General features: G+C 45.1%; 1 protein-coding gene across 3 annotated transcripts in view; it reads left to right on the forward strand.

Moving 5' to 3' along the window:
* The window catches only part of LOC126335679 (gamma-butyrobetaine dioxygenase-like), a 111650-nt gene that overhangs the window by 64618 nt on the left and 22762 nt on the right, over nt 1–24270 (forward strand). For all 3 annotated transcript variants that reach the window (XM_049999137.1, XM_049999152.1, XM_049999144.1), the window contains 2 exons: nt 14969–15077; nt 23220–23411. In XM_049999137.1, the coding sequence (XP_049855094.1) occupies nt 14969–15077; nt 23220–23411 (301 nt within the window). The remainder of the gene's footprint in view (nt 1–14968; nt 15078–23219; nt 23412–24270) is intronic.

Raw genomic sequence — 24270 nt, forward strand, 5'->3', positions numbered from 1 at the left:
AGCATCACCCGATTTAATTGGACTACATTCCATTATCCTCGTTTTGCTTTTGTTGATGTTCATCTTATATCCTCCTTTCAAGACACTGTCCATTCCGTTCAACTGCTCTTCCAAGTCCTTTGCCGTCTGTGACAGAATTACAATGTCATCGGCGAACCTCAAAGTTTTTACTTCGTCTCCATGAGTTTTAATACCTACTCCAAATTTTTCTTTTGTTTCCTTTACTGCTTGCTCAATATACAGATTGAATAACATCGGGGAGAGGCTACAACCCTGTCTCACTCCTTTCCCAACCACTGCTTCCCTTTCATGCCCCTCGACTCTTATGACTGCCATCTGGTTTCTGTACAAATTATAAATAGCCTTTCGCTCCCTGTATTTCACCCCTGCCACCTTTAGAATTTGAAAAAGAGTATTCCAGTCAACATTGTCAAAAGCTTTCTCTAAGTCTACAAATGCTAGAAACGTAGGTTTGCCTTTTCTTAATCTTTCTTCTAAGATAAGTCGTAAGGTCAGTATTGCCTCACGTGTTCCAACATTTCGACGGAATCCAAACTGATCCTCCCCGAGGTCCGCATCTATCAGTTTTTCCATTCGTCTGTAAAGAATTCGCGTTAGTATTTTGCAGCTGTGACTTATTAAACTGATAGTTCGGTAATTTTCACATCTGTCAGCACCAGCTTTCTTTGGGATTGGAATTATTATATTCTTCTTGAAGTCTGAGGGTATTTGGCCTGTCTCATACATCTTGCTCACCAGCTGGTAGAGTTTTGTCATGACTGGCTCTCCCAAGGCCGTCAGTAGTTCTAATGGAATGTTGTCTACTCCGGGGGCCTTGTTCCGACTCAGGTCTTTCAGTGCTATGTCAAACTCTTCACGCAATATCGTATCACCCATTTCGTCTTCATCTACATCCTCTTCCATTTCCATAATATTGTCCTCAAGTACATCACCCTTGTATAAACCTTCTATATACTCCTTCCACCTTTCTGCCTTCCCTTCTTTGCTTAGAACTGGGTTGCCATCTGAGCTCTTGATATTCATACACGTGGTTCTCTTCTCTCCTAAGGTCTCTTTAATTTTCCTGTAGGCAGTATCTATCTTACCCCTAGTGAGATAAGTCTCTACATCCTTACATTTATCCTCTAGCCATCCCTGTTTAGCCATTTTGCACTTCCTCTCGATCTCATTTTTGAGACGTTTGTATTCCTTTTTGCCTGCTTCATTTACTGCATTTTTATATTTTCTCCTTTCATCAATTAAATTCAATATTTCTTCTGTTACCCAAGGATTTCTAGCAGCCCTCGTCTTTTTACCTACTTTATCCTCTGCTGCCTTCACTACTTCATCCCTCAGAGCTACCCATTCTTCTTCTACTGTATTTCTTTCCCCTATTCCTGTCAATTGTTCCCTTATGCTCTCCCTGAAACTCTGTACAACCTCTGGTTCTTTCAGTTTATCCAGGTCCCATCTCCTTAATTTCCCACATTTTTGCAGTTTCTTCAGTTTTAATCTACAGGTCATAACCAATAGATTGTGGTCAGAGTCCACATCTGCCCCTGGAAATGTCTTACAATTTAAAACCTGGTTTCTAAATCTCTGTCGTACCATTATATAATCTATCTGATACCTTTTAGTATCTCCAGGGTTCTTCCACGTATACAACCTTCTTTCATGATTCTTAAACCAAGTGTTACCTATGACTAAGTTGTGCTCTGTACAAAATTCTACTAGGCGGCTTCCTCTTTCATTTCTTAGCCCCAATCCATATTCACCTACTATGTTTCCTTCTCTCCCTTTTCCTACACTCGAATTCCAGTCACCCATTACTATTAAATTTTCGTCTCCCTTCACTATCTGAATAATTTCTTTTATTTCATCGTACATTTCTTCAATTTCTTCGTCATCTGCAGAGCTAGTTGGCATATAAACTTGTACTACTGTAGTAGGTGTGGGCTTCGTATCTATCTTGGCCACAATAATGCGTTCACTATGCTGTTTGTAGTAGCTTACCCGCATTCCTATTTTCCTATTCATTATTAAACCTACTCCTGCATTACCCCTATTTGATTTTGTGTTTATAACCCTGTAATCACCTGACCAGAAGTCTTGTTCCTCCTGCCACCGAACTTCACTAATTCCCACTATATCTAACTTTAACCTATTCATTTCCCTTTTTAAATTTTCTAACCTACCTGCCCGATTAAGGGATCTGACATTCCACGCTCCGATCCGTAGAACGCTATCCTGTGTAAATCATTGTGCCATTGGGTTTGATCATTTGATGACTTTACAAGACCGTAAATGACAGCATCATCAGCAAACAGCCTAAGAGCGCTGTTCAGATTGTCTCCTAAATCGTTTATGTAGACTGGGAACAATATAGGGCCTATAGCACTTCCCTGAGGACGCCAGATATTACTTATGTTGTACTCGATGACCTTCCGTCAGTTATTACGAACTGTGACTTTTCTCACTGGAAATAACGGATCCAGTCACACAATTGAGGCGATACTGCACAGGCACGCAATTTAATTAGAAGTCACTCGCGCGGAACGGTGTATTTTCTTTAAATTAATAAGCGCGCTGTAAATTATAAAAAAAATATCAACTCAATACTAAATCCTGTGTCGCTGCTGGCGGACACGGCAGTACGGCAGCTCGGTGACGACCCCTCGCCCAACACACGTGCGCACTGCAGCAGGCGGACTCCTACACTGGCTTCAAAACTGCCAAAAATTGCCGGCCGGAGTGGCTACGGTCGCAGGTTCGAATCCTGCCTCGGGCATTGATGTGTGTGATGTTCTTTGGTTAGTTAGATTTAAGTAGTTCTAAGTTCTAGGGGGCTGATGACCTCAGAAGTTAAGTCCCATAGTGCTCAGAGCGATTTGAACCATTTGCCACAAATTAATCCGTGCGCTGCGAAGTACGACAACAATATCTTAGATTCCAGAGCTTATGTATGCACGCTGTAGCCAACCTTTAAATCCTAAGAGAGTATTGACAACTCTCAGTACCACCATACAGCGAGACCTTCAGACGTGGTGATACAGATTTCTGTACACACCGGTACCTCTAATACAAAGTATCACGTTCTCTTGCATTGACCCATACCTGTATTCGTCGTGGTATACTATCCACAAGCTCATCAAGTCACTGTTGGTCCAGATTGTCCCACTCCTCAACGGCTATTCGACGTAGATCTCTCAGACTGGTTGGTCAATCACGTCGTCCATAAACAGCCCTTATCAATCTATCCCAGGAAGGTTAGATAGGGTTCATGTCTGGAGAACATGCTGGCCACTCTAGTCGAGCGATGTCGTTATCCCGAAGGAAGCCATTCACAAGATGTGCACGATGGGGGCGCGAATTGTCGTCCATGAAGACGAATCCCTCGCCAATATGCTACCGATATGGTTACACTATTGATCGGAGGATGGCATTCACCTACCGTACAGCCGTTACGACGCCTTCCATGAACACCAGCGGTGTACGTCGGCCCCACATAATGCCACCACAAAACAGCATTGAACCTCCACCTTGCTGCACTCGCTGTATTGTGCGTCTAAGGCGTTCGATCCGTGTTACCTATAAATACGTCTCTGACGATTGCTTGATGGAATATGCGACACTCATCGGTAAAGAGAACGTGATGCCAATCCTGAGCGGTCCATTCGGCATGTTGTTGGGCCCATCTGTACGCGTTGCGTCGTGTCGTGGTTGCAAATATAGACCTCGCCATGGACGTCGGGAGTGAAGTTGCGCATCATGCGGCCTATTGACCATGGTCTAGTCATAACACGACGTTTGTGGCTGCACGAAAATCATTAGTCAACATGGTGACGTTGCTGTCAGGGTTGCTCCGAGCAATCATCCGTACGTAGCGGTCATCCACTTGGGCGGCCTGAGCGAGGTACGTCATCGACAGTTCCTGTCTCTCTGTATCTCCTCCATGTCCGAACAACATCGCTTTAGTTCACTCCGAGACGTCTGTACACTTTCCTTGTTGAAAGCCCTTCCTGGCACAAAGTAACAATCCGGACGCGATCGAACCGCGGTATTGACCGTCTAGGAATGGCTGCACTACAGACAACACGAGCTGTCTACCTCCTTCCTGGAGGAATAACTGGAACTGATGGCTGTCGTATCCCCTCCGTCTAATAGGCGCTGCTCATGCATGGCTGTTTACATCTTAGGACGGGTTTAGTGACATTTCTGAACAGTCAAAGGGACTGTGTCTGTGATAAAATATCCACAGTCAACGTCTATCTGCACGAGTTCTGGGAACCGGCCTGATACTGGCAGAAGTAAAGCTGTGAGTACTGGACGTGAGTCGTGCTTCGGTAGCTCAGTTGGTCAGTCGGCTTTCGGCCGTGGTCGCGTGCGGACCGGCTCCGCGCGCCGGACAGCGCACCGTAGTTTGTTTACTTCCGCGTCGCGGTATTTCGTGTTGTGTAGCGTCCATTTCTATTGCACCTCATGGCGCACTGTTACCGCCGAGCGACAGTTAAAGTAACATTCCAAGCCGAACATGCTAGACCACGCGCTTTTGAAATTGAGCAATTCATTCGCGAAGAGCTACGTCTGGACCCTCAGGAAGTGATAGGTATTCATTTCTCTATCACTAGCAGCATCGTCTATATTAAGATGACGACGGAGGAAGCGTGTGCTAACGTAGTTCGACAACACGCACGCGGACTCAAGTTCAAACATTCTGACGGGCATATTGGAGAGGTGACGGTCGATCACGCTGGTTTCGGACTTCGAACAATCCGGGTTTTTGAGCTCCCTTTCGAAGTGCCGCAAGATGTGGTCGTCGAAGCTTTCCGACCCTATGGCAATGTTGTGGGGCACATCGCGGAGAAATGGCAGACATTCACGACATACAACGTGTTGAATGGTGTCCGCCAAATCAAAATCGAACTCTCCAAACATGTACCATCCTATCTGCTGATAGGTGGTGTGCGAGCCATCGTTATGTATGATGGCCAGCCGCGGACGTGTGCCGGTTGCGGACAGGAGGGCCATGTTCGGTCAGAATGTCTCCGCCGACGTTTGCTCCAGGTCCCGACCAGTGACTCAGCTCCCAAAGTGACGGCCGCTTCTTTACCAGATAGCTACGCCACAGCCGTACGCAGCCCCGATGCGTCACTTCAGGAAGCACCTCTTCTCCACCCGACACTCCCCACTGGAAATGACGGTGCTGCCATGGCCTCACCGGCACCATCTCCTCTGACGGCTACGACACCACCAACTCTCCAGAGCTCGATGGACATCGACGCGAATGCGGTGCCTACCTCTGCCTTTCTTCAGACTGGCGCGACCTCGGACATCGAACATCCACATTCTGATTCAGAACAGCACCTCCGAAAGCAACGGTCGCCCAGAAAACGGAAGAAGAGGAGTCAAACGCCATCTGACGACACACTTCTTCATGTGGCATCACAGGCAGTGGAGCTGATACACGACAGTGATCTCCCTTCGAGCGTTCTGACGACAGGAGAGGCTGCTCCTGATGTCCCATCTGAAGAACGATCTCACACGAATATGACGGATTCCAAGGAGGGTGCCTCCCTGGACCCCACTACAGCAGCGTCGCTACAACTCGCCCTCGAGGAGTGTGACAGTCGCTCACCGTCTGTTCCAGTCTCCTGGGCTGATGATATCGACGAAGGAGCAGTTCGAGATGGTGGTCCTCCCATCAGGCAGTGCCCCATGGAGGTGCCTGACCCACCTTCCAGCCAGTGATTACGACAACGGTGACTACGTCAGATGTTACACGCCAGCCAGACATCTCTGCCAGAACATCTGTGCCAATGGTGGGAGCACGCCCCCAACATTACCGCATAGTGACGATGAATCTGGCCACCATTCGGGCCCCCCATAAACTGGCAATGTTCCGTGAGACCATTTATGCTGCTGATGTCGACATTGCCCTCCTCCAAGAAGTGTTTGTCGCCGATTTCCATGCCCCCACTGGCTACGTGGCACACATCTCCCATGCTTCTGACAACGGTAGTGGAGTTGCCATCCTCCTCCGTTCTGGACTCCCTGCTGAAGATGTAGTGTACCTTGCTAATGCTAGGGGTATGGCTCTCACGCTGTTCGGCGTCCGTATCGTCAATGTATATGCGCCGTCCGGCTCCAGTCGACGTCGTGATCGACACACTTTCTTTGCTGACGAGGTAACGCCGCTGTTTGAGGGTCCCCTAGATGATATGGTCCTCGGTGGCGATTTCAACTCCACGCAAAGGCCTGAAGATCAATTACCGCATCATTCCCCTTGTGCGGCCCTCTCCGTCATCATCGACAGACTCCAGCTTGTTGACACATGGACAAAGGTGCATGGCACCCGTGCAGGTTTCACATATTATACGGGGTATTCATCTAGTCGTCTCGATCGTATATACCTCACACGTTCCCTTGCTGCCGACACTCGACATGCCGAAGTATGGCCTCTGGCTTTCTCTGACCATGACGCCTACATCTGCGATGTCGTCCTTGCCCGCCAACAAGTGTGGCACAGCCGCGGCTTGTGGAAATTCAACGTTTCCCACCTGACTGTCCCTGACTGTCGACGAATCGTTGAGGATGCGTGGGCCCTCTGTCATCGTCGTCGCCCCGCCTACGCATCCACCTTATCGTGGTGGGTATCATGCGCGAAACCAGCTCTGCGCAGGGCGCTGATAGGATATGGCAAAGACTTCAAAGCCTGGCAAGCGAGCACCATGGACTTTTATTATGCAGTCCTTCGTGACTGCACTTCGATGGCCTTCTCTCCTGATCGTCAGGTGATGGTGCATCGTGCTAGAGCGCAGATCACTTCCCTCACGCGACGACGCTTAGAAGGGACTCTTGTCAGATCCTGCACCCGTGACCATATGCCTCATGAAACGCCATCGATGTACCACCTTCTCAGGGAACGTCGACGTCGTCGTCGAACCCTCATCCACGATCTCACAGATGCGGAAGGACGACGACACACTACGCAATGCGACATTGGTCACGCTTTCTATTCTCATTTCCGTCAACTGTTCGCTGCCGTCCCTCATCCCCCGACCTTAATTGAGGAGGTAGCAGCAATGACTGTCAACACCATGCCAGAGGATGTGGCTCAAGAACTTCAGGAACAAGTGACCTCTGATGAAGTCCTAGATGCTATCAAGGTGGGGGCTGCCAACAAGTCCCCTGGACCTGACGGCCTCCCCCTCGACTTTTACAAGTATTTTAGCTACCTTTTGTTACCTGCTTGGACGTCCATCTGTCGTGAATTGATGTCACCCACAACGATGATCCCAGCCACCTTCCTTGATGGGGTCATCATCCTGGTCCCTAAGCCACATGGGCGATCACGGATCTGTGATTACCGGCCCATCACTCTACTCAACAGTGACATGAAAATTTTCACCCGTTTGTTGGCCTCACGCCTCAAGAAGGCAGCAAGATCCGTCACCTCCCTTGATCAGACTTCGTTGGGCGGTGACAACAACATCCATACGGCCCTTTGCCGTTATCGGGACATGATTGCGCTCGCGCGCTCGCGACATTTACCTGGCGCATTGGCATCGCTTGACTTCCGTCAAGCTTTCGACCGTGTCGACCATACTTTTCTGAAATCGGTCCTCCAACACATGGGTTTTCCGGTTCGTACAATCACCGTGGTAATGCGGCTCTTGAGCGGCGCAACTTCAAGAATACTCTGTAATGGTCGCCTCACCGCGCCTCTAGCGATCGAGCGCTCTGTCCGACAGGGATGCCCACTTTCCACGATACTGTATGCTTTGGCATTAGAGCCCCTCCTACAGGGGCTTCGCCAACGCCTGGTGGGCCTGACATTGCATGGGCACCGCTTCTGTTGTACAGCCTATGCTGACGATCTAGTCCTCTACCTCCGCAATGAAGACGATGTTCGCGCTGCTCTGACTTGGGTGACGACTTATGGGGAGGCATCGGGCAGTTCTCTTAACATTTCCAAATCGAAGGTTCTGCTCATTGGTGAGGGTCTACCAGAAAGATCTGTCGCTCCTCTAAGTGTGGCCACCAGCGTCCGCTGTTTGGGCATTGATTTTATGAATGACCTCCGTCGCTCAGCGGCAACCAACGGTCGACGTCTCCTACAAACGATCAGGGCTGGCCTTGTGGACCACCGGCTTCGATCCCTCGACATTATACAGCGCGCGCAATACGTGAATGTTTATCACGTCTCACGCATCCCCCATGTGGCACAAGTGTTCCCGGTTCCGATTACCCTCGCACGTCGTATGTTGATGGCGATGGGATCCTTTGTCTGTGCCGGGATGTTATTTAAAGTTCAATATTCCTCCCTTGCCCTCCCGCGGGAGCGTGGTGGAGTGGGCTTATTCCATGTGCCAGACAGAGTTACCGCACTTTTTGTTAGCTCCCAACTGAAAGTCTGGCGTCGCTGCCCGACGAGCCTGACCGGACTGCTTTTGCGTGAATACGCACCAGTCTCCATGTCAGCCCCGGTCATGTTATCCGACATTCCACCCCCCTTTTATCACTTTCGGTACTTCTTCTTTGAAATCAGTTACATTCTGCACTCCTTACCCCTTCTCCGTATACTCCAGACAAAGACTGTATACGACACCTTACAAATGTGTCAAACCCCCAACCCCATTGAACACAAGTTTCCCCAGATCATATGGCGCCGTGTGTGGAAAGCAGTGCATGCTGGTTACCTCGACACCAGCGTTCAGTCCACCTGGTATATCACCGTCAATGGCAAACAGGTCAACCAGTTTCGTTTGCACCGCATCCGCCTTGCTGACACACCACTCTGTGTTCACTGTGGTGTAGAGGACACGGACGCTCATCGGTTCTCATGTGGTCCGTCTGCTGACGTCTGGAGGCTCGCGCAGCGTATCCTGGCTTTCCTCACCCGACAGCCGCCTGCTCAGATTATTTTCCTGACGCTTCTATTCCCGGATGTGATTCATTACCCCACAACAAAAACTAATGCCGTGAATTGGATACGCGGTCATACAGTCCGCTACCTTTTTGGGCCCGATGAGAAATCAGAACTAGGTTATTGGACGTACCTTAACGATCGACATTGTGCACTTGTTCGCAACCCCAGATACAAGCAGTTCTTTTCCAATTTTCTACGGAGCGCCTTTCATGACCCGCCTTCCAGCTGGAACGTCCAAGCCATGAGATGCTGATGCTTTTTTGCCGATATGATGTTCTGAACGTACTACACACGGAATCCCCACTAAAATTTCGAGAAGACACGTTTGGATGTTCCGCCAATCAGACGGCGCAAGCGACTGGTGCAACGACTGCCATAATACAAAAAAATGAATAAATAAAAACATACATACAAAAAAAAACAAAGAAAAATAAAGAAAACAAAAATGCAATACAATAAACTAAAAAAAAAAAAAAAAGTTGGTAGAGCACTTGCCCGCGAAAGGCAAAGGTCCCGAGTTCGAGTCTCGGTCGGGCACACAGTTTTAATCTGCCAGGAAGTTTCATATCAGCGCACTCTCCGCTGCAGAGTGAAAATCTCATTCTTCTTTTGATATGTTTATAGGCCTATGAAGACATTGTAATATCTCAAAAATAGCACGTCGGATCACAAAAAGTTATAATTCCAATTTGTTTCTCTCGGAGGGTGACATCCAACAATACCACACTCGACCCGCTACCCAAAACCCCTGCGTGGGTGGCGGGGTGCAGCTTTGAAATCGTCAATGGGAACCGCCGTTTTTTATTGCAAATTACGATTCTACGGCAAAATCTATACTCATTTTTTATGAGGACAGTAACTGTTCTTTAAAGAACAGATACCATTGATGACCGTGCAGCTTCTCTAGAATAATTGATAATTAATTGAAACCCTCAGCTGCCGATAGGTGTTGTTGATTTACCTCGATGGGGATAGCTGTCCCCAACGAGGTATATCGACAACACGTGTCGGCAGCTGAGGGTTTCAATTAATTGTGATCTATACTCATTTTGTTTGAAGCATTTTCTTAGTATCGCCACAGATGACACTGTAATTGAGGGAACAGAAATTGGTACACAGTCGTAATTTACTACTTGCTACTCAGTGGCCCTTGAATATTACTCAGTGGCCCTTGAATATGCATTGTCATGTGAGACTCCAATTCCATGCTGCGAGGGTAGAACAGCGTATTCGGTTTCTGTATTTTTGGAGCCCTGCAGGAAAACATTCGTGACCATCGATTGCTTTGGACGAAGAGGTGCACGTCTGGGTACTACCCTGGTAACGTTGGCAACCGCAAACATATTTCAGTGAAGGTATCGACCGTCTTGTCTCACACTGGGATAAATGTATTAACAGATATGGTGACTACTTGTGAAATAATAAACGATTAACTTACTTTTTTTCTTTTGTATCGTTTTCATTCTGACGTCTTCTGACGTCTTTCATGCGATCCACTTTCAACGGAAAGCGTTGGTTTGTTTCCCGTTTCGTGTTTTCCTGTCCCTGATAATACATACCGATAGACCGAGTATCACACTACACTAATTTAGGACTGCCCTATGGACCGTACACGTAAAATTTCACTTTAAAAATCATTTTGTTTATAGCGGGAAGCAAACGGAAGTTTTCTTTCGACACTGGGCATCGCATAAAAGACGTGGTGAGCAGCATTTATTTTGGCTGACTAGCTACACATATCAAAGACGAAATTGCAAATACGTGCCGAAAATTCAGAGAAAATGCGCCTGACAGTTCCTAGGAGAGATACATAACATTCCACAGCCAACTAAAAACTTGTAGGTAACGTGACCACTCTTACAAATAATTTATTAGGCGTGACCCAGTATCACAAACACTGTATTTCGCCTCTTCCAACTCGGGTGTTCCGCGTCTCCGTGGAGTACCACAGTTACTCCTGTTGACGATGAAATTACCCCTTTCTCGTAGCCGTTGCGTAGTTGTGGCGAAAGGGTATGCGATAGAGTCGGGCGTTTTGGATGATGATCTTGATGAAGGTGGCGAGAAGCTCCTCCATTACCATGAGATTGGTGGTACAGAAGGCTCATGTCGGCGTATTCTGCAAACGTATACTCAACGATGCTGCTCTAACTCTGAGACACTTTAATCAATTTTTTTGGGATTTGTTGCCCGCCAGTTACGCAAAAATCCGTTTTTCTCAGTACCCAAATATGTTTCGGCACCACTGCGCCATCATCAGTGGGTTTTCGTTTTTATTTATTCTCCAATGTGAATATTTATGTTACATGATAATAAAACTATGTGCCTTTTTAGTTCAAACAACAGATCGTTTTTTTTTTTGTAAATACATTTACATTTGGTGAGCATGAATTTTCTGGACCACTTTTGTGTTAATTATTACAGGTAGCTCGTCATCTGCAACCAAACGATGTTGATGAGAAATTTTTTTCTTTTTTTTTGTGGAGTGTTAACCTATCTTCTAGAGTCTAATTTTGTTTTTCGCTATGTTTTCGCGCCTATTTTCGTATTTACTTACTTTTTCGTGTGGAAAGCACTTACATTCTCCGCATCATGCTGAGATGTTGTGATGCATACGTAGCTGTAACAAGTATGTTCCACAAATAACGTAGTAAAACGCTTTTCACTACACCAGAACACAGTGTGTTATGTGTCCCAGCCCAGACAGTGTTCATTTGTTCACCAGAGAGTTCGGCACCAAATGTGTATTTTATTTGCATGTTATCTGTTTATCTGTGTGTGTGTGTGTGTGTGTGTGTGTGTGTGTGTGTGTGTGTGTGTGTTTTCTGTGTGTTTCTTAACTGTGTGTGTTGTCTTTTATATGGCATTCCTATTTGTGTGCAAATGGTGCGTCTTTGCAGATTTTAGTGTATTTATTTTTCGTGTGTGTGTGTGTGTGTGTGTGTGTGTGTGTGTGTGTGTGTGTGTGTGTGCGCTTGTGTGTGTGTGTGCAGACTTTATTTGTTTGTCCTTTTTTTATTTGTAAAGTTCCTTTAATGTGTTAAATATTGTGCCCTTGAAGAGTGTTGTGTATTCGCTTAAGATCTGTTTTCCTTCCGCTGTTGAATTGTGTAAAAAATGGTTCAGATGGCTCTGAGCAGTATGGGACTACGTATACATCACAACATCTCAATATGATGAGGAGCATGGAAGTGCTTGCTACGCGAAAAAGTAAGTAAATACGAAAATAGGCGCGAAAACATCGCGAAAAACGAAATTACACTCTAGAAGATAGGTTAACTCTCAGAAAAAAAAGATATCATGTTTGAACTAAAAAGGCACATAATTTTATAATCATGTAACAAAAATATTCACATTGGAGAATAAATAAAAACAAAAACCCACTGATGATGGTGCAGTGATGCCGAAACATATTTGGATACTGAGAAAAACGGTGTTTTGCGTAACTGGCGGACCTCAAATCCCAAAAATTTTAACTGCATCGCGGAAAATACAAGGAGCTGCAAATCAAAAGATGAACTTCAATCAAACTTGAACCACGTTAGACAGGGGTAGGACAGACGTCAAATACCATCAGCCAATTCGAAGTAAACACCCTCCATCGTTACTACCCTTTTGCACACCAACATGGCAAACATGTTTTCAAACGGCTGCAGCTCGGAAACGGTATGTTTTCGGAGATAGGTTCCAGTTCACAATATATGAAGACATCGGTGACCATGCAGCTCTCTTAGAACCAAATGATAATTAAATCAAAACCATGAGCTGTCGACAAGCGTTGATATACATCAACGGGGACAGTTGAAATTGTGTAACCCGATGGGACTCGATCTCCTGCTTACATGACAGACGCTCTATCTATCTGAGCCACCTATGGCACAGAGGGTAGTGCGACTGCAGGGATTTATTCCTCGCACGCTCCCCGTGAGACTCAAATTCTCAACTTAATGTCCACACACTAAATTCATAGCGCCCCTGTCCACTACACTCATTACTCGTGGCACACAATCTTACCGAGTCCCGTAAGAGTTTGGGAAATGCGTGTGCATCCAGCACCGAAGAAGAAGGTCAGTGGCCGGTAAGCCTTAACTACATGAAGATTGTTCTTTCGAACATCTTCTTGTAGTCAAGGCTAACCGGCCATTGACCTGTGTCTTCTGTGCTGGATGCACACGCATTGTCAGTGGCCGGTAAGCCTTAACTACATGAAGATTGTTCTTTCGAACATCTTCTTGTAGTCAAGGCTAACCGGCCATTGACCTGTGTCTTCTGTGCTGGATGCACACGCATTGCCCAAACTCTTACGGGACTCGGTAAGATTGTGTGCCACGAGTAATGAGTGTAGTGGACAGGGGCACTATGAATTTAGTGTGTGGACATTAAGTTGGGAATGTGGATCTCACGGGGAGCGTGCAAGGGATAAGTCCCTGCAGTCGCTCTCTCCTCTGTGCCATAGGTGGCTCAGATGGATGCCGGCACGGTAGCTTAGCGTGTTCGCTCAGAGAGCCGGTTGTCCTCTGTGATAAAAAAAAAAAAAAAAACTGAGTGGAAGGATCAGCAAACGAACTTCAACGGAAGTCATGTGACGTCCGCAAAGACCAAACACAAAGATAACAACGAACAAAACGCAAAATAATAATAATTATAATAATAATAAATGGATAGAGCGTCTGCCAGGGGATTCCGGTTCTGGCACACATTGTGAACTGTCGTCGTTGATGTATATCAACGCCTGTCAATAGCTTACGGTCTTGATTTAGTTATCATTTCAGTTCCAAATATTGTCTTCTCAGTCCCCTAGAAGTTTGTAACGAGCGTTTCCGAACACGCTATGTATTGGACAAAGGACAACGTTGCCCGAAAATAAATTAAAATAGCTCCAATCCCCTAGATTCGACAAAGGTTTTTCGGCAGTTTTCCTTGGCTACCAGGCGAATGCCAAAACTGGAAATCTCATCCCCAAATGTTGCCACTTGGTATCCCTTCTGCCACACAGCTAGCCTGCTAGAATATTTGGCTGAAAAGGATAACGTTTCACAACAGCTCTCTCGCTCTAGTCAGAATCGAATGGAAAAATGCGTAAAATAATTACTTTTATTATTTATTCACTTATTTAATCTGATCTGATTAGTCTCTGTAAGTCCATCTTAAATAGATAGTTGCGAGACTTCGGCTGTTCAGTATAAAATGACAAATTAAAACACCTTCCAGTAGTTATTCTATTTGAGGTACCAGTTTCGGCGCTACATAGCGCCATCTACAGGCCCCTGATCGACGTGTAGGAAGAATCACAGCTCTGGCCAACATTCAGTTGAATGGTATTCATAGATTACTTCTTAACACAGGAATTCCTTCGATCAGCACTAGCCAACAGTTGACAAACATAACATTGCATGTAACGTTTGTCTAACAGACGGGAAGTGATGATCGAAGAGATCGCTGTGTTACGAAGAAATCTAGCCTACGGCTACCAGTCACTGTATGCTGGTCCCTACTTCGCCTAGACCAAAGGTGGCATTCCTCCTACATGCCGGTAAGGGGCGTGAAGATGGCGTAATGTAGCGCTGAAACTGGTGCACAAGTAACATAACTGGAAATTTAGACTGCTGAAGATGTTTTCGATTCGCCACTTATTATTTTGCACCGATTAGGGTCATCAGCCCCTCTCCTACACCGGACCAGGGTTTCACACGTGTACAGTATGTATTACATCATAATTACCTCAGAAAAGAACAGTTTTAATATCACAACTAGTATTAAAATGATTTTACTGCCTGAAATGGCGGTCTGAATATCTTATATTGAATATGAACTGACAAAGCTAATACTGGCGTTACTTGTACTATTACAGCTCCAGCCACTAATAATAATAATATTACAGTAATGACAATAACTGTGACATTAATACAAATAGTGATCAACAACCAACAACATTATGATACTGTATGTTACAGCGTACATTACTTTGAGATCGGAGCCGGACACTACTTCCCAGTGAGCAGTGTTCACTGTTATAGGTTTGTTCTCTCTGTGTTGCAGGACAAAGAAAATGCTGCGTAACCTGGTGGCGAGTGCGTCTCGCTCTCTGGTGTCTGTGAGCAGGAAGAGTCGTTTGGTGTCCACTCAGACTGGAGTAGCAGCTCAGCAGGTACGGCCAACACTGCTAGAACTCCAATGGCTTAGCCTCTGTTCTGCATGTATGACAGTTAATCACGCACCTGCCACTGACTGTGTTCAGCACGTGGGGCATCTCACCACGTTCTTTTGTAAAGGTCCTGCTGAAGATGGTCTGCTGTTCCTAATAGTGCTAACTTTTTCTGTACGAGACTACTGCCTTAATCTAAATAAGTAGATATGTAAATAGAATGAGATTTTCACTCTGCAGCGGAGTGTGCGCTGATATGAAACTTCTTGGCAGATTAAAACTGTGTACCCGACCGAGACTCGAACTCGGGACCTTTGCCTTTCGCGGGCAAGTGCTCTACCAACTGAGCTACCGAAGCACGACTCACGTCCGGTACTCACAGTTCATTTTTTCACAATCTTAAATGTCTGGATGTTGTTTACCGAGGGCTTTGAAATTTCGATACGACGTTGCTTTTGAATACGTATGTGTTCTTGTGCTGGATGTTCGGAAATTCCCGTTACAAACTTTAGGACTTATGCAGGGGTGTGATTACATAATATTTAGTATAGGAACTCGTGTCCGGAAACGTACCGTCTCCGTTCTACGACTATTTCAATTCATATATGTAACTCATCCACTTCTGCTTGAGGAACTGAATTACGAGGTGCATTCAAGTTCTAAGGCCTCCGATATTTTTTCTAGTTAGCTACTTACCCGAAATCGATGAAACTGGCGTTGCTTCTCGACGTAATCGCCCTGCAGACGTACACATTTTCCACAACGCTGACGCCATGATTCCATGGCATCGGCGAAGGCTTCTTTAGGAGTCTGTTTTGACCACTGGAAAATCGCTGAGGCAATTGCAGCACGGCTGGTGAATGTGCGTCCACGGAGAGCGTCTTTCATTGTTGGAAAAAGCCAAAAGTCACTAGGAGCCAGGTCAGGTGAGTAGAGAGAATGAGTAATCACTTCAAAGTTGTTATCACGAAGAAACTGTTGCGTAACGTTAGCTCGATGTGCGGGTGAGTTGTTTTGGTGAAACAGCACACACGCAGCCCTTCCCGGACGTTTTTGTTGCAGTGCAGGAAGGAATTTGTTCTTCAAAACATTTTCGTAGGATGCACCTGTTACCGTAGTGCCCTTTGGAACGCAATGGGTAAGGATTACGCCCTCGCTGTCTCAGAACATGGACACCATCATTTTTTCAGCACTGACGGTTACCCGAAATTTTTTTGGTGGCAGTGAATCTGTGTGCTTCCATTGAGCTGACTCGCGCTTTGTTTCTGGATTGAAAAATGGCATCCACGTCTCATCCATTGTCACAACCGACGAAAAGAAAGTCCCATTCACGCTGTCGTTGCTCGTCATCATTGCTTGGCAAGATGCCACACGGGCAGCCATGTGGTCGTCCGTCAGCATTCGTGGCACCCACCTGGATGACACATTTCGCATTTTCAGGTCGTCATGCAGGATTGTGTGCACAGAACCCACAGAAATGCCAACTCTGGAGGTCATTCGGCGATCCCCCAAAACAATTGTCTCCACTTTCTCGATCATGTCGTCAGACCGGCTTGTGCGAGCCCGAGGTTGTTTCGGTTTGTTGTCACACGATGTTCTGCCTTCATTAAACTGTCGCACCCACGAACGCACTTTCGACACATCCATAACTCCATCACCACGTGTCTCCTTCAACTGTCGATGAATTTCAATTGGTTTCACACCACTCAAATTGAGAAAACGAATGATTGCACGCTGTTCAAGTAAGGAAAACGTCGCCATTTTGAGTAGTTAAAACAGTCCTCATTCTCGCCGCTGGCGGTAAAATTTCATCTGCCGTACGGTGGTGCCATCTCTGGGACGTATTGACAATGAACGCGGCCTCATTTTAAAATAATGCGCATGTTTCTATCTCTTTCCAGTCTGGAGAAAAAAAATCGGAGGCCTTAGAACTTGAATGCACCTCGTAGGCGTGACGCAGTGCAGTTATTCGGCAAGAATTCGAAAGCAAATGTAACGAAACACCCATTTATCACATAACCACATTTGTTTGTTTTAACACTTAAACATTGTGGGTTTACATTATTCCAGTACTACAAACAACCCAGAACACTGTACGTACAGAACAGTTTTGATGCATTACAACAGCGGCTCGATGTCGCTACCGCCAACGTTGTTACAGACATTGTACATTCGGAGCATGTCCTGGACACATACGTCATCCCACCTGATGTCTCCACAATGTCCAGTGCAGCGGCCAGCACTCGCACCAGCAAATCACCCTCTGTATCTACAGGAGACTCGTAAATTAAACTTTACATACAATCTCAGAAGAAGTAGTCCATAGGAGTTAAATCCCGCGATCGCGGCGGCAACGCAGTTGGACCACTTCGGCCTATATTCTTTCACCATATCGCCTGTTGAAGGGTGAGGTAATGCAACATCACACTAAAAACGCGTCGTTTCCTGAAGGACATTCAGTGGCACAGCTTCCAAGAAGGGGTGCAATACGTTTCGTAGGAAGCTCAAGGATGAAGGACCAGTTAGCTTGAGTGGAAGCAGATGTGGACGCGCTACACATCTGAACTGATACCATTGACATGGGTTTCTATTCAAAATATTATGTACCCACTCCCCTCTGCAAGTCCTACAAGTCTGTAACAAGAATTTCCGAACACCTTGTATACCGGCTGAGCGTCTTCTCTTGAACGTAAATATATTTATAAAGTACACACATCAAAAAAGTTTTACATCACCCTGGCTCCCAGAACTGCTGATGATATTGTATCACAGTCCTTTCGACTGTTCAGAAATGTCACAAAACTCGCCCAATGATGTAAACAACCGTGCATGAGCAGTGCCTATTAGACGGGGGGGGGGGGGGGGGGGGAGGGGTGGGGAAGGGGGCACAGCCTATCAGTTCTAATCATTCTACCGCTCGCCTGTAGTTCAACCATGCCTAGACGGTCAATACCGCGGTTCGATCGCGTCTGCATTGTTACTTTGTGCCATGTGCCAGGAAGGGCTCTCAAGAGGGGAAGTGTCCAGGCATCTTTGAGTGAGCCAAAGCGCGACAAGAACTGGCGATGACATGCTTCCCTCAGAGGCCACCCAAGGGCTACTACTGCATTGGATGACCGCTACCTACGGATTATGGCTCGGAGGAACCATGACAGCAACGCCACCATGTTGAATAATGCTTTTCGTACAGCCACAGGACGTCGTGGTACTTCACTCCCGACGTCCATGGCGAGATCCATCTTTGCAACCACGACACCATGCAGCGCGCGGCACAGATGGGCCGAACAACATGCCAAATGGACCGCTCAGGATTGGCATCACGTCCTCTTCACCGACGAGTGTCGCATATGTCTTCATCCACACAATCTTCGGAGACATGTTTGGAGGCAACAGGGTGAGGCTGAACTCCTTACACACACTGTCCAGCGAGTGCAGCAAGGTGGAGATTCCCTAATGTTTTGGGGTGGCATTATGTGGGGCCGACGTATGCCGCTGGTGGTTACGAAAGATCCCGTAAAGGCTGTGCGATACGTGAATTACATCCTCCGAACGATAGGGCAACAGTATCGCCAGCATATTGGCGAGGCATTCGTCTTCATGGACGACAATTCGCGCCCCCATTGTGCACATCTTGTGAATGGCTTCTTTCAGGATAACGACATCGCTCGGTCAGAGTGACCAGTATGTTCTCCAGACATGAGCCCTATCGCACATGCCTGGGATAGATTGAAAAGGGCTGTTTATAGATGACTCGACCCAACAACCACTCTGAGGGATCTACGTCGAATCGCCGTTGAGGAGAGGGACAATCTGGACCAACTGGCTGTGGATAGTATGCCACGGCGAATACAGGCATGCATCAATGCAAGAGGACGCACGGGGAATGGGGGTATTAGAGGCACCAGTGTGTACACCAATATGGACGTCCACTTTTCACGGTCTCGCTGTACGGTGGTGCAACATGCAATGTGTGGTTTTCATGAGCAATAAAAAGGGCGGAAATGATATTTATTTTGATCACTATTCTAATTTTCTGTACGTGTTCCGGAACTCTTGGAACCGAGATGATGCAAAACTTTTTTTGATGTGTATATAATAGCGAACACAGAAACATTGTTAGCAACACCTTGAAAAGCTCTTGCCTGATTTACTTCAAATATATCTATATAAATCGACTAGGAAAAAGGGGAAGGAAGAGATGCTCAGAGAGAGTGAGTAGGGGGAAACGGAGTAAGAGGGGGGAAAGTGATCTACAGTGAGATGTGGTCGGAATCGAGGGACAGAGACAGGAGAAGGAGATGCGGAGGGGGAGAGGAGGAGATTAAGACATATATCTAGTTCCCATACATAATTAGCAACTGCAAAGCATAGCCTAGTACATAATGAATTCAAACTTGAAAACGTTAAATTGTATCTTTGACAAAATATAAAAAGCAATATAAATTGTAATTCACTCAGGACGGATAGTTATTGAAAGTCTGTTGGTAATGGTTATGATTTATTTAGAAAGAGACTGAACTTCTTTCTTCATGCATCTGATTCTGCACTGAAACAAAAAAATACTTAACTGTAACTAAATATTGATTAGCAATAATTCATTAGCAATAACATCAACGATAAAGGCAGTCGTTTCGTAACACTCAGCAAAACATGAATTTTTATTATCTCTAAATATAAAATGGGAACTTCGTTGCGTGTAACAAAGCGACGTTTCTTGTCAGTATAAAGGTTAAAAAAACAACGATATTACTTTTCGAAATCCTCCCCGAAATAGGGGTCAGCGAGCAAAAGTATATGCGATGGCAGAGATTTAAATTACCTGCGTTGCATCTCTGATGTAGCCAACACACACTGCTAGACCACAGGCATAAGTTATTTTCTCATAAAGCATAGTATTTTATGCTTTATTTGACTGTGACTACAAAGCCCCCAATGGGAAAAGACTTCCTGCTTGTAAACATCTCTGACACCGTTCTAGCATTACTCACTTTCTGGCCACTACTAATTTTAAAATCATTTCCTTTTAAAATATCTCTGTTGCGGAAGGCCTTACTAAAATTATGTTATCAGAGTGATTTTTATATGCAACATTTCTTGTTTTTTGAGAGGGGGTGTTATTCTTCTTTAGTAACAATCTTTGACTTAGTATTAGGCAAAACCGTAAGCGATATCTCTGGATAGACACACATGTCAGCCGTTACTGACTCGTAAAACAATTCCTTATGTACAATTAAACTGAATAAAGTTACACCAATAAAATGAAGTGAACTTTTCAAGTGTAACTTTGCATACTGTAGACAATTATTTATGGATATTATTTTAAAGAGTGCAGTTCGAACATGTACAAAGAAGTGACTAAATATAATGCAACTCAACAATACAAATTACATTACGATAGCAATTCTTTGTAATTTGGTGGACACAGATGTTTTTACGGCTTTAGCAGTTTCTGTAAAACTGTTATACCTTTAGAAAAAAATGGTTCTCTTATGTATATATTCTCTCTCCATATATATATATATATATATATATATATATATATATATATATATATATATACACAACAAAAAGTGCATACGTAGCTGTGTACTGATTTGTTTTCTTTCTGACAGATTTCACAGAAAACAGGAAATTTGTATTTATGGCTTATCGGCTTATGGTTACACATGTTTTGACGTTGTTGATAAATGAAGAGATGTCACTCACGATTCGTTGGTATATTTAGATACTGGTGACATTGATATAAAGGGTAAGATCACGGTGCTTGATTTGCAGAGAAAAATCCTCATCTAGTGTGGTCTGAGCCAGTGTTTGGAGATATTGTGGGTTAAGTGAGGAAAAAGTATGAAGCATCAGACCATACATGGTGTGGTCTCACCTGGCGGAATATCTTAGATAAGGTTGTCCGTTTTCATGGAAATGTGGGACTATGAAACCAAGAATGGACTTCTGCGAATTTAAGTGTTACAAGGAGAGCGTGCAGCTTAAACTGACTTGTTCAAGTAGCTGAAGATGGAGTGGTCTTCCATATGAGAGCTGATACAATTGACATGATGATGAAATATAGGGCAGACATCCGAGTTTCCCGAGTGGATGGATACATTCTGTAGGATGACTGTTAGAAACCTTCATCTATTGGCTTCTAGTGATGGCGATCGTTCGTTAACAGGGCACATACAGGGTGTTTCAAAAATGACCGGTATATTTGAAACGGCAATACAAACTAAACGAGCAGCGATAGAAATACACCGTTTGTTGCAATATGCTTGGGACAACAGTACATTTTCAGGCAGACAAACTTTCGAAATTACAGTGTTTACAATTGTCAACAACAGATGGCGCTGCGGTCTGGGAAACTCTATAGTACGATATTTTCCACATATCCACCATGCGTAGCAATAATATGGCGTAGTCTCTGAATGAAATTACCCGAAACCTTTGACAACGTGTCTGGCGGAATGGCTTCACATGCAGATGAGATGTACTGCTTCAGCTGTTCAATTGTTTCTGGATTCTGGCGGTACACCTGGTCTTTCAAGTGTCCCCACAGAAAGAAGTCACAGGGTTTTATGTCTGGCGAATAGGGAGGCCAATCCACGCCGCCTCCTGTATGTTTCGGGTAGCCCAAAGCAATCACACGATCATCGAAATATTCATTCAGGAAATTAAAGACGTCGGCCGTGCGATGTGGCCGGGCACCATCTTGCATAAACCACGAGGTGTTCGCAGTGTCGTCTAAGGCAGTTTGTACCCCCACAAATTCACGAAGAATGTCCCGATAGCGTGATGCAGTAATCGTTTCGGATCTGAAAAATGGGCCAATGATTCCTTTGGAAGAAATGGAGGCCCAGACAAGTACTTTTTGAGGATGCAGGGACGATGGGACTGCAACATGGGACTTTTCGGTTCCCCATATGTGCCAGTTCTGTGTATTGACGAAGCCGTCCAGGTAAAAATAAGCTTCGTCAGTAAACCAAATGCTGCCGACATGCATATCGCCGTCGTCAATCCTGTGCACTATATCGTTAGCGAATGTCTCTCATGCAGCAATGGTAGCGGCGCTGAGGGGTTCCCGCGTTTTTATTTTGTATGGATAGAGGTGTAAACTCTGGCGCATGAGACGATACGTGGACGTTGGCGTCATTTGGACCGCAGCTGCAACACGACGAACGGAAACCCGAGGCCGCTGTTGGATCACCTGCTGCACTAGCTGCGTGTTGTCCTCTGTGGTTGCCGTACGTGGTCGCCCTACCTTTCCAGCACGTTCATCCATCACATTCCCAGTCCGTTGAAATTTTTCAAACAGATCCTTTATTGTATCGCTTTTCGGTCCTTTGGTTACATTAAACCTCAGTTGAAAACTTCGTCTTGTTGCAAAAACACTGTGTTCTAGGCGGTGGAATTCCAACACCAGAAAAATCCTCTGTTCTAAGGAATAAACCATGTTGTCCACAGCACACTTGCACGTTGTGAACAGCACACGCTTACAGCAAAAAGACGACGTACAGAATGGCGCACCCACAAACTGCGTTGTCTTCTATATCTTTCACATCACTTGCAGCGCCATCTGTTGTTGAAAATTGTAACTACTGTAATTTCGAAAGTTTGTCCGCCTGAAAATGTACTGTTGTCCCAAGCATATTACAACAAATGGTGTATTTCTATCGCTGCTCGTTTAGTTTTTATTGCCGTTTCAAATATACCGGTCATTTTTGAAACACCCTGTACATTTAATTCAGTTGTAAGTTAAGAAGTTATGGTTGCTATGTCCAGCTGTATGTGGGGTGGGATTGGTTGCATATACTATGTATGGCCCAAGGGAAACATGCGTGAGGATAGTTTCCGCATGATGTAAATTTGGAGTTAAGTCATTATGCGAAAACATCTGCGTAGTTGCGGATGGGAGCTGAGGGTTCAACATTAAGACTCTGTGGTAAGTCTCCTTTGTAATGAGTTGATGATTATCAGGTGCAGTTTCGGTGATGAAGTGGCCTTAGTTAGATGAGTGGGCACCATTTAACGTTTTCAAGAGTTTTAGGACTAACGTAAGTTTACAGTACTGTGTACTATAACGTGGGATAATGAAGAAGTAATAATAATACTCGCGACAGTAATAATAATATATTTGTCGTATGCTGTGTGCAGCACCCAAAACCTGTGGCGACGGTGGACGGTGAGCTGGTGTCGCTACAGCTGCCCTCTGGGGAACACCACAAGTTTCCCGTCATGTGGCTCAGGGACAACTGCCAGTGCCCTAAGTGCTTCAACAGCCAGCAGATGTCGCGCATCATCTACTGGGACGAGCTGGACACCAACATCAAGCCAGCTGACATACAGGTAAGTCTCAATGCCTTGTCCCTTGGATCGGTATTAACGTCAGTTCTCTAGACATTACGAACTGTTTTATAATAAATGAAAAGCAACAGTTTGCTTTTGTTCTACAATATAACTTTTATTGTTAACCGGTTTTCGGCTTACAAGGCCATCTTCAGACATTTACTGAGTATTATCAACAAAGTAGTTACTATATTTGCAAACAACATTGGAAGAGAAGTAACACGTCAAGACTGAAGTAGAAACATACAGTAAGTAACATCTTTGACAGCGTGGTGGTAATGGAATGAAAAAGTAAAAATTGAACAGTACATAAATAACAATGAAGTAGACAAGAAAACCTTTAGCACAAAATAAGAATGGCATGCCTTCATAACAGTTTCTATTAATAAACAGAACTAATAAAATAAAATAAAATTAGTGCTAGACAAGGATACATCAGGAGGTCTGAAACATGGAGAGTGATGCACAAACCAAATAAAGAAGAGGCAATTATCAATGTAACTACAGAATACACAAGGAACTTAAGCAATATCAATAATATAAACAGAAATAAATAAATGCAGGAAAGTGGAGGTGTTTGAGGGAACCTACAGTAAGTGCAATCTTTGAGAATGCGGTGGTACCGCATTTTAACATTAACAATATAATGTGGTCCAACTAAAACATTTGTATCTCTTTACGTACTACACTAATATGTAATAAAATTGGGGTTCTTATTTTTAAAAAACTCAGTTGTTATCCGTTTGACCTTTGGCAGCACCATCTAGCGGGCCAACCATAGCGCCATCTGGTTTCTCCCATCAAGCTAGACGAGTTTCGTTCTTTGCAGTTTTTTCGTTTGGCGCTTATTTCGTGAGGT

Source organism: Schistocerca gregaria, chromosome 1 (genome assembly GCF_023897955.1).
Source record: "Schistocerca gregaria isolate iqSchGreg1 chromosome 1, iqSchGreg1.2, whole genome shotgun sequence".
In the NCBI taxonomy this organism is placed as follows: domain Eukaryota; kingdom Metazoa; phylum Arthropoda; class Insecta; order Orthoptera; family Acrididae; genus Schistocerca; species Schistocerca gregaria.